Source organism: Styela clava, chromosome 1 (assembly GCF_964204865.1).
Source record: "Styela clava chromosome 1, kaStyClav1.hap1.2, whole genome shotgun sequence".
In the NCBI taxonomy this organism is placed as follows: Eukaryota; Metazoa; Chordata; class Ascidiacea; order Stolidobranchia; family Styelidae; genus Styela; species Styela clava.
This window is the reverse complement of record NC_135250.1, coordinates 9,564,506-9,580,364: the sequence shown is the minus strand read 5'-3', so window position 1 is coordinate 9,580,364 and position 15,859 is coordinate 9,564,506. Positions and strand designations below refer to the sequence as shown.

Genomic DNA, 15,859 nt, shown 5'->3' with positions numbered 1-15,859 from the left:
AATTTAACTGTGATAAAGTTATCTTTTCTAAACGAAAAAGAAAATTAACTCTACGCATCAAGGATCAGGCAACACCAATAGGTAACGATATTTTTGAATTCTCGAATTCACAACATTTCAAGTATATATAGCATAGCTTTTTTACAGTATGTTTTCTGGGATAATATTGTAATTTTGCAGACTTGTCTTGTATGGATAGGTATTACGTATATGTTTAGGCGCCTGGCGATACATAATGCGCTTGAGTAGCCACGGACTAAATAATTCTACGTTTCGGATTTTAAAAGTTTCAACCGTCGTCCGTCACTTCGCCACTCTCTCGCGTCAGAGGCATCCAAAAGATTGATAGCCTCCGACACCGAGCGCAAGCATATTTGTAGTCTGAGGTGTGATACTGTTGGGTAGTCTGAGGTGTGATACTGTTGGATAGGCTGTGCTGAATCGGAAATCCCCGTGTTATTTCGAGAACATAGCCGCAACCCGTCAATGGTATCTCTACGTGCGAAATCGTACGTACACTTCTCCATAATGAACAAGTCACAAAAACGTGCATTGATAAATCCAATCTATTATCTGAATACGGCTAATGGGGTTAAAATCCTAGATTTGAAAAGATGGAAGTACAACTTTTTGAATATTTACCAACCTAATTTTACCCTTTGTTTTTATATTGAAGAATAAGAAGGGAAAGGATAATAGCAATAAGAAAGTTAATAGCAATAAGGAAGTAAACTCAATCCCTATGACGCCAAAGGCGTCTTCAAACCAAACTAATGATTGGAGAACTCTATTCACCCGAGAAATTATCTCACGAAATAGTCCTCGAATTTTATTTGCACGATGCCGCGATTATTTACGGGTCATAGTCCTGTTCAGTAATTATTGGGGCAACTAATCCATCATATTCAAAATTTGATGCGGCTTCGACGTTGAACTTGCGCCGTATTCCCGGAAGGACGTTACGGAAGTTATGACGAAAAGTAATTTGCATTTTAGTTTCATTATAATGGATTCAGTATGTTAATATAAATATTGTGAAACATTTGTGTCCGTTGATAATTTGTATACCGATTGAATATCTGTCATATTAAAAAATTTGTTTTGACGGATATAATGATCAAAATATTGAAAATATGTCGAAATCTTATTTCGAGGTGAATGTATTTTGTAAAAATCACTCGCGGTTTTCATGGCGCTTAAAGACAATTCTTCAAATGAGTGTTGTACTACATGCAAAGGTTTGTCTTTCATATATATATATATATATCCAGAATCCAAATAGCTAAAAACGTTAAAAAAATCAAGGCTCATAACTGAAGTTATGTTTCGATACAGCACTTGCCAGATTCAACCCACGGTCTTATGTTTTCAATCAGATACATTCAATTGTTACACGAAATTTCATGAATTTGATTATTCAAAATATTCAATCAGAAAATTCACCAGCCAATTGCTGATGGCCGATTCGAAATTTATTCACGTACCGTGGTCAAATTACAACAATAGGCCAAGAGCTTATTCACAATACAAATTTTATAACAATAGACAATATATTTTTGAAAATTATACCGGTAATTACAAATACCTCACACGCATATGGTGGCTCTCACTATGTGAGTGAAATAGTAAGCTTGGAATTCGAAGTAGAATCGAGCGATATTATGTGAGAAAGACAGTAAATTTCCTTCTGAGGGATTGTGAAGTATATATAGTGGTGGTCAACCTTGAACCCCAAAAAAGATGCTTGAGGAACCCTGGTACAACAGTTTAAATAATATGTAATGCAAAAAAACACCATTTCGGTGATGAAATTAATATACGCGTAAATCATATATTTCAGATATAGACTTTCAGACATCGTTTTTTCGTTTTTGCAGTACGTTATCAATTAGTTGCCAGCATGAATACTGAAATCAATGTTGTGCTGTTCTTAGTTTTATTTGTTTCATATTTCGTGCCTGGAGAAATGTGGAGCGCCAGGTCAAAACATGGTGCACCGTGAGTGGCTTCATTTATAATGATTAAAACTGAAGCTAAGTTCGATTTCCAAAATCTTTTAAACCATACGTCAACGATTATTATATTGGTATAAAGTAAACTCAGACATAGAATTTCTAGTTCCGTTGATTTAATTTCTGCCCGGTAAGTAAGTATGGTAAACCCCCTTGTATAAATTACAGAACGAGTACTCGAAGGAGTGCATACCCCCCACCAAGAGATATGTTGGAAGTCATGGTATTGAATAACTTGAATGATAAGGTAACAATTTAACTTTTATTTGAGAAAAAATAGGGAATTTTGACTTGAATAAGATAAAGAAATAGAAAAGTTTAGAATTATATTCCTAAGGCAAATGTGAAGTGGCAGCAGTACGAACTATCCATTGGGAGAAAATATAAACAAAATACAAATAGACCTGTAACAACTTCATCAGAATGTAATTCCGCTGGAAAGATAGCAGTACATAGCCATAGTCAAGTTTTCGCGTGATTACTATTATTATTCATTCCTATATTTCATCGCGATTCGTATATGTTATATAATTTTCGACTCCAAACCCCAAACGTCTGACCATGAAGACAACTTGAATGTTAACGTTATTTTCTAGGACATGGGAAAAAACATGGACTTTCTTGTGCAACTTCAAAATGAGGTTGAAGGTCTCATGAAAGGTCATGAAAATGATTATGACGTCATGGAAAACTATGAAGAAACGAAGCAGCGAATTCGGTTGGTAAAGCAAGCTGTACATAACCGTCGCGATTACTCGTGCTTAGTGAGATAAGCATAGCAGAAAATAAATGTAGCAAACACTTAATATAGTCAGTTATATTAGTTGAACGTAGTAGTATATATTTACGGTTAAACCAAATTCATATTTTTCAGATCTCCAATCCACTGAACAAACTATAGAAAACGAAGATTCGCAAAATTAAAAAGAACACATTCGACCAACAAAACTTGTATCTGAACGAGAGAAAAGAATGATTGAAACTCCAATATTATCTTCACTAAACCGGGGATTGTTTACATATTTACTCAGTTCTTACTGTATGTTTCAATAAATTCTATAACAAACTAGATTGCTTTCTTGACTTACAAAAAGGTAGGTTTATTGACGAGCTTGTGTAGTTTTTTTTTGTGAAAATCGATGAATTTGACTATATTTCTGTTGAATTCAAAAATTGCAATTTACATTCGAATAAAATGCGCGACTCTGTATCAGATTTGATTTTTAATTCATCCTGAGAAGAGGAAAGCTTTCCAAACGGCTTAATTATATGGCAAACCACAATTTTACCTCTGGCTATCGGCTCATTACTCCAGATGAGACAAGGCACATCGCGGATGAATGTTTAGACTCGGCGTATTAATATAAACAATGTGAAAAATAAACGAAGCGTCTGATAGTCATCTCTGGAATGGAAAAGATCATTAACGTGGCGATTGGGCCATATATCCATTCCGAATAACTCATCTGCATGCTTGCAAATCTCACCTAAATTGGAGGTAGGGGCGTAGCTTGAGGAACAAATATTCCGTCAGTGTCTTAAAGTCTTCGCTTCAGAATACCCCCACCAGTCTAGCGTACCACGAAAGATTTAGTTTGGAGTGAAACAAATGAATATCAGCATTAATATGAATGCAAATCTATGAAACACTTTTTGTTAAGTGCAAATCTCTCGACATGCACTCGTGATCTTTTGCGCCGTACACAGCTTGCCGCCTGAACTGGCAAGACTACAACGTAAAGCAAGATAACGCGAACAGCTGTCAGATTACAGCAGTGGTTCCAAATCTTTTTCGATAAATTAGCCTATGTTTATTCCTCTCTCTCACAACGCATGGATACTCTTCCCGTATTTGCACAATCTTTAATAGATTCTTAGATAGTTCTACGCCTAGGCACAACTCCCACTCTGGCTTATGCATGGTTTAAATAGATGATAATATATCCAAAATACCAATTACAATAATTTCAAATACATAAACAGTATTTCTGAAACTACACCCAATAAAGAAGGATATTTCATTCCCAAGAACATCAAAATTCCGCCCTTGTTGGGTTACGGTATTCAAAGAACGTCAGGCGCATAGGACAGGTGAATGAATGGACATGTAAGCTACCGTATCTATATTTCTAACTGGTGTACAAAAACGAGTTTACGTATTAAGCTTTCAAATCAGCCAATTCCCATTCACTTTAAATCTCATTGATACTAGAATACAATACAAATATTGAAGTTGAAAAGTTTTGTAAGCCTTTTTGTTTATTGGAACAATACCCTAATTCAGAACGAAAATACATAACAACGTTTACGGAGCAGTATACTGGTATATGTGAAAAGTTTCAGCTCATAGAGTAGATAAAATGATCAGAAAATGTTTAGCTTACATTTAACAACATAGTACAGGCACAACTAACAGGTAAAGTTTCAAAAACGGCACTCAAGTCTGAAAGTTGAATTAATCCTATGCCATATCTTTTAAATCAAATCAAAAAATGGAAACTGCATGCGTAAATAAACAAACAGAAACCCAAATTTTGCCCTACCACTGAACATATATACATTTTTTACTGATTAATAATTTGAAAGTAACTTAAAAAGGGCAGTCAATATTAGCAGAAGTGGAACAAGGGTAAAGAAATTAAACTTGTATGGGTTCTTCAGATGAGAAAAATGTAGAAAAAGAAAACAATATCTTAAAAAAGATTAATTTTCTACATCAAAAACCAAGCAAGTTATTGGAAAGAATTCAAAAAAGGCATACAGTACAATGAAATATTAAGTTGACAATATAAAATATGGACTAGCACTATCAAGAAAACTAACAGTGCACAGAAACAAAAAGTCTTTCAAGTTCTTTTACTAGCTTCCCGTTTGATTTTCTCCAATCTTTGCTTTAAAGCTTCCATTTTAGATGTAGTAGCTGGTCGTGGAGGCAGCATGTTGGAGGCTGAAGTCACTACATTGGAGGACTCCAAATCCACGCCTTTTGCCGATGGAGGGCCTAACTCATTCTTATTTCCATCTAGTTTGTCAGCACGATTCATTTCATTTGTATTTGTTGAAAGAACTTTGGTGTCTGATTTTTCTTGCGAAGTCGATTCCACTGGCAGGCCAAATTTGGCACGTAGCGTCCGAATATGTTCAATATGATCTTTTGCAGTCATTCGCTCACCCGACCATTTTAAGTTACTATCTGAATGTGTGATTCCTTTTCTACGATCTTGTTCTATGTCCTGAAGTGAACGATTAATATAATCGAGAAAATAAGGCGGAACATTTCTAAAGCCTGCTTCAATATCAATATTCGGGTGTTGTTGTTTGAAGTCATATAGTTCCTGCAAACCTTGCTTTGTGAGATCATAATTACTAACTTTCTTGGCTATCAAGGACAATTGCACCTCAGGAGTTAAATTGCCATTAGAAACACCTAGGTTTTCCTTTTTATGAATCTCGCTAGATGATTTGGATTTGACAGGATGCGATTCAATCGCAGATGTTGGATGATTTCCTTTCAAACATTTGGTGATCACTTGGAGAAGATCAGATGATTCTATTCCAACAATATTTTGAACTTCATCAAGTACACCCAGTCCCAATATTTGACAGAATGCAAGCACCAATGATTTGAAAGTTTTCGAAATCGGGAGTAATTGTTTGCTTGTAAAAGCAAGCTGTATTTGATGCAAATCAGCTAGTACAATTGAAGGTTGTAATATAGGTCTTGGACTGTTTGATGCTGGTGAAATGAAATCTTTCATCAAGTAGATTACTTTCCAGATACATTTTTTATAGAGATCCATCTGTACAGTCCAAGTGTTTTCCAGAGAACAATGAAGCAATTGCAATAAAGCACATAAAACAGAAGTTGGATTCGCATTTGCTAGAAGATCAGCAAGAAGAATGTTCAGAATTGCTATTATTCGAACACCGTTTGGCAAGCCTTCAACACGTTTATCAATCATAAAGACAACAACCGCTTGGATGAAATCCTGAAGACAGCTCTGAGTTGCACAAACTGCAAGGACTGGGGTTTTAAAAATTGTAATATCAATAGATAAAAGACTCTTGTATAGTGACACAATTCCTAAAATTGCCTTATCTCTGTCATTTGATTCCACTGGAATATCATTAAAAAAACGAGTTGCAGCCATTCGAAATTGGATGCAACTTGAAGTTAGTATCTGATCCACTCTTGGCTTAAGCAGCTCACGTTTTTCCGTACTTTTCATCACTTCGTCGAGCTGATGAATCGATTTCAGGCAAGTATCAATATCACTGCTGGCGAGAGATGAAATTATAATATTCAAGGTGGAATCAATATTTTCACTTGATCTACTAGCTCTGAATTCATGTATTCCACTGACAAATCTCGGAGGAATTTCAACATCTGGTTCATTGAGTAAATCATCACAGTTTGTGTCTAAAAGTTCTGGTAATTTGAAATCAGATTCATCAATATCACTGATTTCAGCTATATCATGTTCCTTTTTTGTCAGAGATGAGGTATCACCAGTATATATTTTGGGCTTATCAGGAACAGCTTGCTTACTAGGCAATTTTAAGACTTTAGCTTCAACTTTCGCAGGAGCTTGTAATGGTTCATTTGAAAATTTACCAGATCGCTTGATTCTTTCCTCCAGCATGCTCATATTCTTCTCATTCAATTTGCCTACAAACTTGTACACGACATCACCACAAGTATTGTAAGCACACACCAAGACGTTGAGAGCAGCGGAGCGCACACTGTTGTCTCGATTACTAATATGAGATGCGACCTCTCGCAGCGCTTTGGTTGGTGTTGGCTGGCAGACATCAATGCCGATGGTGGTAATTAAATGACCAATCTCATCCAAGCATTCAGTTATTTGTCTTGAGTTTTTTGTTACAAGTCCTTGCATGAGATGTGAGAAAACCTTTCCAGCTGGATAAACTTTGGTAATTTGGTGCATAATAGCATGAACATCTTTTCTAATGTTCTCTTTTGTCTCACCAATCTTAGTGATAAGATGTGGTATGAAAGCGTAAGCTTCATAATCTGTGATTCGCAAATCAAAGCTGTCAAGTTTCACAAACACAGATTTCACGTATTCCAAACACTTCATATGCACTGTGGTGTTCTTCTCATAAAATCGTAAAGTTAGCCAGCGCAGTATCAAATCAAGCATACCAACAGTTTCATCCCACTGGTTTTCAAGAGCTTGTGTTAATAAATTTAATGCTTTCAGGTGATGTTGAAAATCGGCATGGAACAATTCAGCAAATAATCCAGAACCAACACATGGCGTCATCTGAGTTTTTAATTGCACTACAATTTCATCTCGGGGAGCATCAAATATCCATTTTAACGTTCTTAATTTTTGTTCATCTTTCATTCGTTGCTCTTTTCCATTTGGTATTTTGATCAATACAGGCCCAAAATCCCCATCATCCTGCTGTTTTTTAGAAGATGGAGCACGCTTTCCAGGCTTAGATGCTTTTGCTTTGGCAGAAGCTGTCTTTGCAGGTTTGTTTTCTTCCTGTACCACGGTTGGTGGAATCTCTATTTCGACTTCAACAGCAACAGGTTTGGCAGCTTTATTAGGTTGTTTGGACTTTCGTGCTGGTACAAGATCTTTTGCTTTTTCTAGTAGTCCTTGAATAGTTGACAATGAAGCTGGACTAAGTTTTCCACAAAATCTAGTCATTTTATCCATGCCAAGATGATAAATGAAAGCTGGAAGAGCAGCCTGTGCTTTCGCTCTGACATCTCCTGTTCTATCTTCACAACAAGAATAAAGATGTTTCACGCAAGCCTGTAGTCCATCCTTAGCAGATGCTGTTATCTTTGGTGTAGACAGAAGCTTTTCAGTGAGCCAGTTTAGAAGTTCAATTCTCAAGAAGGTATGCTTTTGAACTGACAATGCATCAGACATTATTTCATCCTCGAACCACAATGATAAATTAGTATTTTCCGACCACTGATTCATAGTATTTAACCCTGCTTGGCGGACGTTTGGTTTGCTATCAGCCAACACTCCAACTAGACCTGGAGCAATTGTTTTCACATGAACTTTACAATGAGGTCCAAGAGATGTTGACAACTGAGATAAGATTGCAAGAGCAGTTGTAACAAGAATTTTATTAGAATCTGCGAGTCTGAGTTTCATAGCAGGCGCTAATTCCCCTATTGTTGGTTCAATAAATTTAGCTTCATTCAAAATATCTTTCACTTCTTCCAATGCTTCCTTTCTCATTTTCCAGTTTTTATCAGCAAGTTTAGTGATAAGACTATCAGTAATTTTATCAGCAATATTTACTCTGGTAACCAAGTCATCAAATTTTATCTCTTTTGGAGCATCCTCCTCATCTTCTTCCTCCTCACTGTCTGCACTCACTTTTGACGATTTTCCTCTGATTGGAGCAGGAGGAGACTCACCTTTGCACTTTTCTATTTCAGCATCAATCTGTTGTAGCAACGCTGGTTTTTCACTTTCAAAAAACATTCTTATTTTTGCACCGATGTAGAGTGTCATTGCACTCATGACGCTGAAAGCAGCAGTTCTGACAGCAGGGTTGGTTGCAGCAAATCCAATTTTAATTTTTGCGATAAACATCTTGACATTGGCGCCAGCAATCCCAAATTCTTTAATGGCATTACTAAGCCAATTCAATGATTCAGATTGAATTTTCGGGTTTTTGTGTGATATAGCATACTCTAGTAAAGTTTCCGACACCCATGCAAAACTAGTCGCCTCTGCAATAGCGGTAATAGCTTCCTTCGACGCCTTACCGCATTTAACATCTCCAATTTTGTCAGTTAAACCAGTGAGACATATGTCTCCAGATGTTTTACTGAATTTGGCATTTTCAGCAAGGTTTTTAACAATAGCAAACTTTTCATTCAAACAATTGAAATTTAAATCTTTCCATCCTTGCTTACCAGACCCCAAGGTCTTGACCAGAGCTTGACAAGGTATGGTTTTAACATCCGCAAGCTTCAGCTTTTGTGTAATATTCTGAAGACCTTCAAGCCTTTCTTTCCAATTTGAATTTGACAATTGGGCTATGACTTCAGCGGAAAGGAACTCAGCAATTTGATCCTCGACAGCAATTTCACTTAGTACAGGTTCTTCTGCAGGCCTAGAAGATTCTGATGACGCTACATTCTTGTTTGGTTTCGGCTTCTTTTTGCCACCTTTGACGACCTTTTTCTTTGGATCATTCACTTTATCTGCTGCCGTTTCAGTAGAAGCTGATGCACCAGCATTCTGTGGCTGTGTAGGTTTTGTTTGCTTTGATGCTGCAGCACCTTTAGGTTGAACTTCAGCTTTACCAGAATACTCCTTAATTTTTTCCATCTTTAGATTATCAAGGTCAACCAAAAATGGCATCACCATTTTCTCACCAACTAATTTCAGCAAAGCACCAAGTGCTTTGTACGATCCATCTCTAACATTTGGAGCACTGTGATCAATATTCTTCAACAATGCCTGAATGATCGGCTTAATTGTACCTTTTGTCAGAGCAGAAGGCTTTGTTTTAGAAAATGCCCTTGCCAGAAACAGCCCAGTCTGTTCTTTAATGGCTGGATTCTTACTATTCAAATATTCTATACATGTTTCGCTAATACCTTGAAGATTAGTACTCATGTAAATAGCATCAACGGCTTCTTGTAGTCCAGCAACTACATTTGGTTTTTTTTCCTTGAATTTTTCCAAAATAGCATCAGTGCACAAATTAGCAAAAGGATGAAATTTTTTTCGTATTCCTTTTGCTAATCCAGCGAGGCATTTTGCAGCTATAGTAACGAGCATGACATTGGTATCTTTGGAAACAACCTTTTTCAGAACTTTTACTAGATCACCATAATCACCATTTTCTATTTTAGGATTTTCACAAAGTTTCTGGCATAATTCTAGCATTTCTTTACGCTCCTGCCATTTTTTTGCTTCAATTTGCTCATAAAAATTTTTCGGTAGCTTGCTGAGAATCTCGACTGGATCCAAGAGATCATATGGATCGACTTCAGGTTGCTCTTCTTCTACCGCTCCGCCTTCGTTTCCAGCATCTCCACCAGCAGATACAGCTGCTTGTTTTGCTTCCATCTTCTCTTTCAAATCTTGCTGTGACCGCATGAATCTAGTTTGAGTAGATCTTCCACTCACCTCTGCCTTCGTCCATTCTTCTTCAAGTTCTTTCAGCATCACCGGATTGATATTTTGTAATGATGCTTTGATAGCTGACCCGACCCATTTGTATATTTCAACTGCTAGTGCTTTTACTGCTTCTCTGACGTTTTTATCGCGATGATCAGCCAGTCCTGGGATTTCTTTCAATATAGGTTTCACTTGCATTACTTTTGAGCCAAACAAGCTTATAGCAATCGTAACTGCTTCAAGGCAGGCTGTAGCTACCTTCGGTTGTTTGTTTGAAAATCCTTTAACAAGTTCTTCCTGGGTGAGTTCGTTCTTGTCAATTTCAATATACATCAAGCAAAGATTGATACCTGCTTCTTTCATTCGAGGTTTAGAGTTAAAACACTTCAAAATAATCCCAGGTATAACTTCACCGCATGTTTTCTTTGCAACATTTGCATTTTCTACAAAGACCAATGCGGCTTCCAGTCCTTGAATTCTGATCAATTCATTTGAATCTGTTACAAATTTTTTCATAAGTCCTAGATATTTATTGAATTCTGGACTGGTTTCATCCCACATTTTGAAATTTCTGATACATTCTTTATAACCCTCGGCACGGGCCTTCCATGCCTTATGTTGAACTTTTTGTTCAGTCGATAATTTTTTCCATTCATCTTCCTCAGCCATTATGTATTATGGAATATAACTAAGGTCTAGTAATCGGAAAGTAAAGGATAACTGAAAAAGATACGCATACTATAACAAAATTGTTCCTTGTCAATTGCAGACAAAGACAGAAAATCCTCTACTTTTACCAATGACAACAGGGATGTTCACTATGAAAAATGCATCTAAACTTCTAAACTATTCTGAGATATTTAGTACAATTACATCTTTCTTGTTTGTCTACGAAAACACAACTTAAAGCCTCTCCACCCGACCCCTTGAATATCTCATCTCTCGAGTATCCAGCTCACTAGTAATAGCAATGACGTCAAAATGAAAAATTAAACTGACATCCCTAGGGAAATGACAGACAATAGACTCATATAACTCAGAAGCCTAAGAATATTGAAAAAGCAATGCTAACGTTTTATTCAATTTACCTACTTTACAAATATCACCATTATCAATCTAAATGTGTCAATGGCACTTGGTGCTATAGCACTCATGCTAAAAAATATACTGACAATTCATTATTAGTTTTTTTTAAACTGCCGGCTTCAAATCTATGCAGCAATAAGTGAAGTATTACAGCAGTTACGATTGAAGCGTAGGCAGCTACTTACAGCAGCCCTAGTATATCGAATTATCAAAGTCCGAACTGTCTCAGCTTTTTTTTTGGAAATGGAAACAATAAAATTCCAAAGTGGTGTTTGGAAAACTGAACATTTGAAATACAAATGGAACTGGATAGTAGTGATTTTAATGCGGTTAGAAACTCTCATTTTTTATTTCCTTTCAAACACTTGAAACCATTAAAGTCTTTTGTCAACATTTTATGACTCATATTATTATTCATGTGGTATGCAGTTGAAGTTACAGGGCTCTACAGAAGCCAGGGTTCTAAAACTTGTAGAAAGAGTGTAATCACAATTTTCTCATTGGTGTGATTTCAGGCACTAAGTAAAAACCTATTTTCCAATGTTTCTGGTTACTTGGAAGCAGAAAAATCGAAGATACGCATTTTGTATGATTGAATTTGCATTATTTTGGTGGAATACCAAACCGTTTGTGACTGGTGGAGACGTGACAAGCGCCTGATTTTTCTCGATGTCAGTTGCCATCTTTTCTCACTTTATTTTCCATAGTTTGTTTTCGTCAGAACTTACTATACTTAGTGTTCTGAATGAAATTGTTTATTCCAAGACAATTTTAACATTTTTAGTAAAACAAGAAGCATTACTATTTGACAATCTACCGCGGATCATCTCACCATTTGTATTTATTTGAAATTGAATATTAATGGTAAAATATGGCAACAGTGCGAAGAAATTGAAAAAAATCAGGCACTTGTGAAATTTCAGGCAATTTGTAAACCCCGATTTCCCAATGTTTTTGCTTACTTTGGAGCAGAAAAATCAATTATACACATTTTGTATGATTGAATTTACATCTTTTTGGTGAAAAACAAAAACGATTGGGACTGTAATTTGAGCATTTTTAATAACACAAGGAGCAATACAATTTGACAACATACGGTCAATCCTCGTACTATTTGGATTTATTCAAAATTGGGAAATCAATGATAAAATATGGCAACATTGAGCACAAAATATACAAATCAGGCACTTGTGAAATTTCAGGCACTTCGTAAAAACCCTTTTTCCCTGTGTTTTTGATTACTTTCAAATAACAAAATCAACTATAAACATTTTGTATGACTGATCTGGTATTTTCATGGTCGAATACAAGAAGAATTGTCACTGGTAGCGATGTGGCAAATTTAGCAAACGCCTGATTTTTCGGTTTTTGCAATTGGGCTTGCCAAATTATTTCACCATGATTATTTTCGATAATAATTTTAACTTTGCCTATTATATGTTGTTTATCTATTGTAGAATGTAACTTTCAAGGCGTACTCATTTGACAAAGCCATGTTTGGAAGATTTTTTATTTTTTCAATCGAAACACAAATTGTTATTTGGAATAAATGAAACAACCATCTTAAGGCTAACACAGATAGATACATTTTTTTGCTGCACGGTTTTTAAATCAAGCTCTTGACAAAATTCAGATACTCTACGAAGTTTTTTGTGTAAACTTCCGATTAGTTTAAGCACCAAATGCTTAAGTTTTAAAGTATAAGAGGAGGTATCGCTCCATTTCAGAAGTTAGCTTAAAAGTATAGTTAAATGTTATTCTACAAATTCTTCCATATTCAACCTGCCAATAGTTGTTCATTTTTTTGTATTATTCAAAAGTTGTGACGGACATACAAAAAACACAAAACAAAACCTTACCATCAAACGCAATTTTTGCGCATGGCTGAAATCAAACTTTAGACATAGGTAAACATTAATAATGCATTGATTGTTTCATTGTCAAGCCATACTAAACCTTTGATTCGTGATCTTCTTCCATCGTAAATCGGGGACATTTGTATGAAAATTAAAACAGGAAAATAATTTCAATGTTTCGAAATTATGTAAAGCACCTCAAAAATAAAACTTCTTGATCTTGTCTTGAACAAAACAATTTCATTCAGAAAGTAGAGTATAGTAAGTTCTGACAAAAACAATCTATGGAAAAGATGACAAAAAAAAGATGGCAAAGTTATCAAAACCATTAGAAAATAGGTTTTTACAAAGTGCCTGAAATTTCACAAAAGTCTGATTTCCTTATTTTGTTCTCAGGCTTGCCATATCTTACTACTAAAAAATTATCTATGACCTAATAACTTGGAAAGATTATTTTTTTATTGCAATATAGAAATGCGCAGATTTATTTAGGATCTAATTATTAGGTCAAATAAATTGGGAACCCCAATAACATATGGTAAAAATAAAAAAGTGCCTGAATTCGCAAGTCCCTGGTTTTAGGGAGACCCTGTGCTTTTCAAAGCGGCACTCAATGGAATAATGTATTGAAGTGATATTATGGCAGTGGCGACATAGAACTTGTAATTCAGTAATTGATATATTACAATAAACATATCAAAGGAGAAAAAAATTAACGTACGTAAAGTAGAAAAGATTTTACGCTATCGACTAGGACTCAGTGGTTAAGAAACTTCACTGTATTGTGACGCTCCCCAAAAATATGCTCAATATGCGCTCCTTGTGAAATACGTATTAATATATACCTTTCAATAAAAGGCCTTTTTTGCAATGAGTTTAATATAAAGGAACAAACAAAACCTAACAACAGTCAGTGAAATCACATTTGATGGGCCCTGGTAGAAAAGCCTGCTTTATATAAATACAAAATCGCAAAGGGGATGGGTGTGCCGTGTGCGCAACGCTTTTTGAACCAAGGAAAAATAATCTTTATCTACAAAAAAACGAATTTTCAGAATTAAACTTTTTTATTTTACCACCATCACAGGTGATAAATATAGGAAATGGGTTGTTTGAAAGGTTCACGGATCACGAAATTTTGTGACGCCCTAGCAAAATTGAAACGACGCACTTTGAGAACCACAGGACATGAATCATCGCGCTTGCATAACAATGAATATTCTGATCGTAAGACTCGATTTGCACGAGCACCTGCTAAGTGCGCCTCGAAAATTAGGATATTTGTGTTAAATATTACGTATACGTATATATGATTGAATCTTTCACATATTTTATTTATTCTAAATGTTTTATTGTTTCTCATTATTGCAAAGGATGTGTATATGAATCAAATTCAATTTACCGTTCCAGGGTGGCTTACCCACTCTGCACATCATCGTTCTAATTAATGCCGGAAAAATTAACGAACCGCGACGATATTTCTCACGCGTGATCGTCCACTCGTCCCTCATAGCTCTGCGAAATTATACTAGGATGCGGCCGCAAACAAAAAAGTTACGACCGAAAAACCGACCTAAGAGAAAAAAAAACAGACTATTTTTTCATGTCGCCAACTACCCATTGTCCCATTAAAAAAACTTGAAAAGCCATACAAATATAAGAGATAAAAAGAAGAAACTTGGTAAGGGGGTAGAGTTGTGTTTCTTTTAACCATCTATAAATTTTCGCGTTTCTACATTTAAAGGGGGGGGAAAGGGGGGTGCGCATTTCAAATACGTCGATAATATCTTTGTCGACCAATTTGCGGCCACCGTGTTTTTGGCTGTTTGATTGCCGTGATGCGGTGCTTTGTATAAAATTTCATGAGTTTTGTTCGAAATGACTGTGTTCCTAAAATATATGACCTTCAGAAATGCAATTAGAAGCCTAATTTTCTCACGCGTGGCTGCTCATGCTCTAGTGTTGACGCAGCAGAAACGATGTTCAATACTTGAAATCCGTGGTCGTTCGGTCGCAAATTCGTCTTTCGAGTGTCATACTTTGGTGGTTTGTATAGCTTTAACCCCTGGTCGTAGAAAGTTAATTCAGTTAAGTTAAGGTTTAACGTGTAGAATAAATGCCAATGCACCTTCGGTGAAAAAATTAACGGGTTAGAAATATTGGTTTTTGTTTTATAGCGGTTTGAAAGAAATCGTCCGCAGACTGGCTACACCACCCTATGTTGTTCCCTTTCTATTACGAAGGGTCTATTGTTACGTAACAGAAGAGATAAACCCAATTGCAATTTCTTAGGCTGCAGTATATTCATTTGTTGAACCGAGATTATCGAACATGAGAGATTTTTTAGCATTTTAAAGAAAAACCAGTCAGAGATAAGAAATAAAAGATGAACCTTTTGCCTCAATTTATTAGGTCTACATGTTCATAAACCTCAAAACACCTAAAGTACACTTTCACGATGACAAAATTGTGTTTTATTTCGAGGCAGCATATTTTTCGTGTAGGTGCGACGCAGGTTCTTTCCCTGATAATTTGGCATTTCACAAACCGCTGCCTTATGCTAAATTTGATCAATAAAAGTGAGTAACAATTCTGGATAAGAACCATGCCGGTTGGATTTGCTATACAGCAAAAAGCATTCACACCCACACCGGTATCACTGAATAATTGAGTACTGGTAACATTTATCTATGTGAGTAAATAGTCTATGTGCTTGTTTTTGTTATTGAGTACGCCTACTAAAAGTTGAGAATTACGGTAGCTGTGTCAA

At 35.9% G+C, this 15,859-nt stretch overlaps 3 protein-coding genes across 4 annotated transcripts in view; 1 reads left to right on the top strand and 2 right to left on the bottom strand.

Moving 5' to 3' along the window:
- Positions 1–15,859, bottom strand: part of LOC120348241 (putative MFS-type transporter C09D4.1) — a 282,049-nt gene that overhangs the window by 104,437 nt on the left and 161,753 nt on the right. The gene's annotated exons all lie outside the window — the stretch shown is intronic.
- Positions 1,687–3,081, top strand: LOC144425245 (uncharacterized). Of its 2 annotated transcripts, none has more exons than XM_078114789.1 (4): positions 1,687–1,998; positions 2,181–2,259; positions 2,609–2,776; positions 2,887–3,081. In XM_078114789.1, the coding sequence occupies exons 1-4, from the start codon at positions 1,901–1,903 to the stop codon at positions 2,911–2,913; spliced, it is 372 nt and encodes a 123-aa protein (XP_077970915.1). In that variant the 5' UTR covers positions 1,687–1,900; the 3' UTR covers positions 2,914–3,081. The 2 variants fall into 2 exon arrangements, with proteins under 2 accessions (XP_077970915.1, XP_077970921.1); XM_078114795.1 differs by having other exon boundaries at positions 1,710–1,998; positions 2,609–2,730.
- LOC120338227 (cytoskeleton-associated protein 5-like) lies at positions 4,240–10,886 on the bottom strand. The gene has a single exon (XM_039406180.2). It carries the CDS (start codon positions 10,814–10,816, stop codon positions 4,859–4,861), a length of 5,958 nt encoding a protein of 1,985 aa, XP_039262114.2. The 5' UTR covers positions 10,817–10,886; the 3' UTR covers positions 4,240–4,858.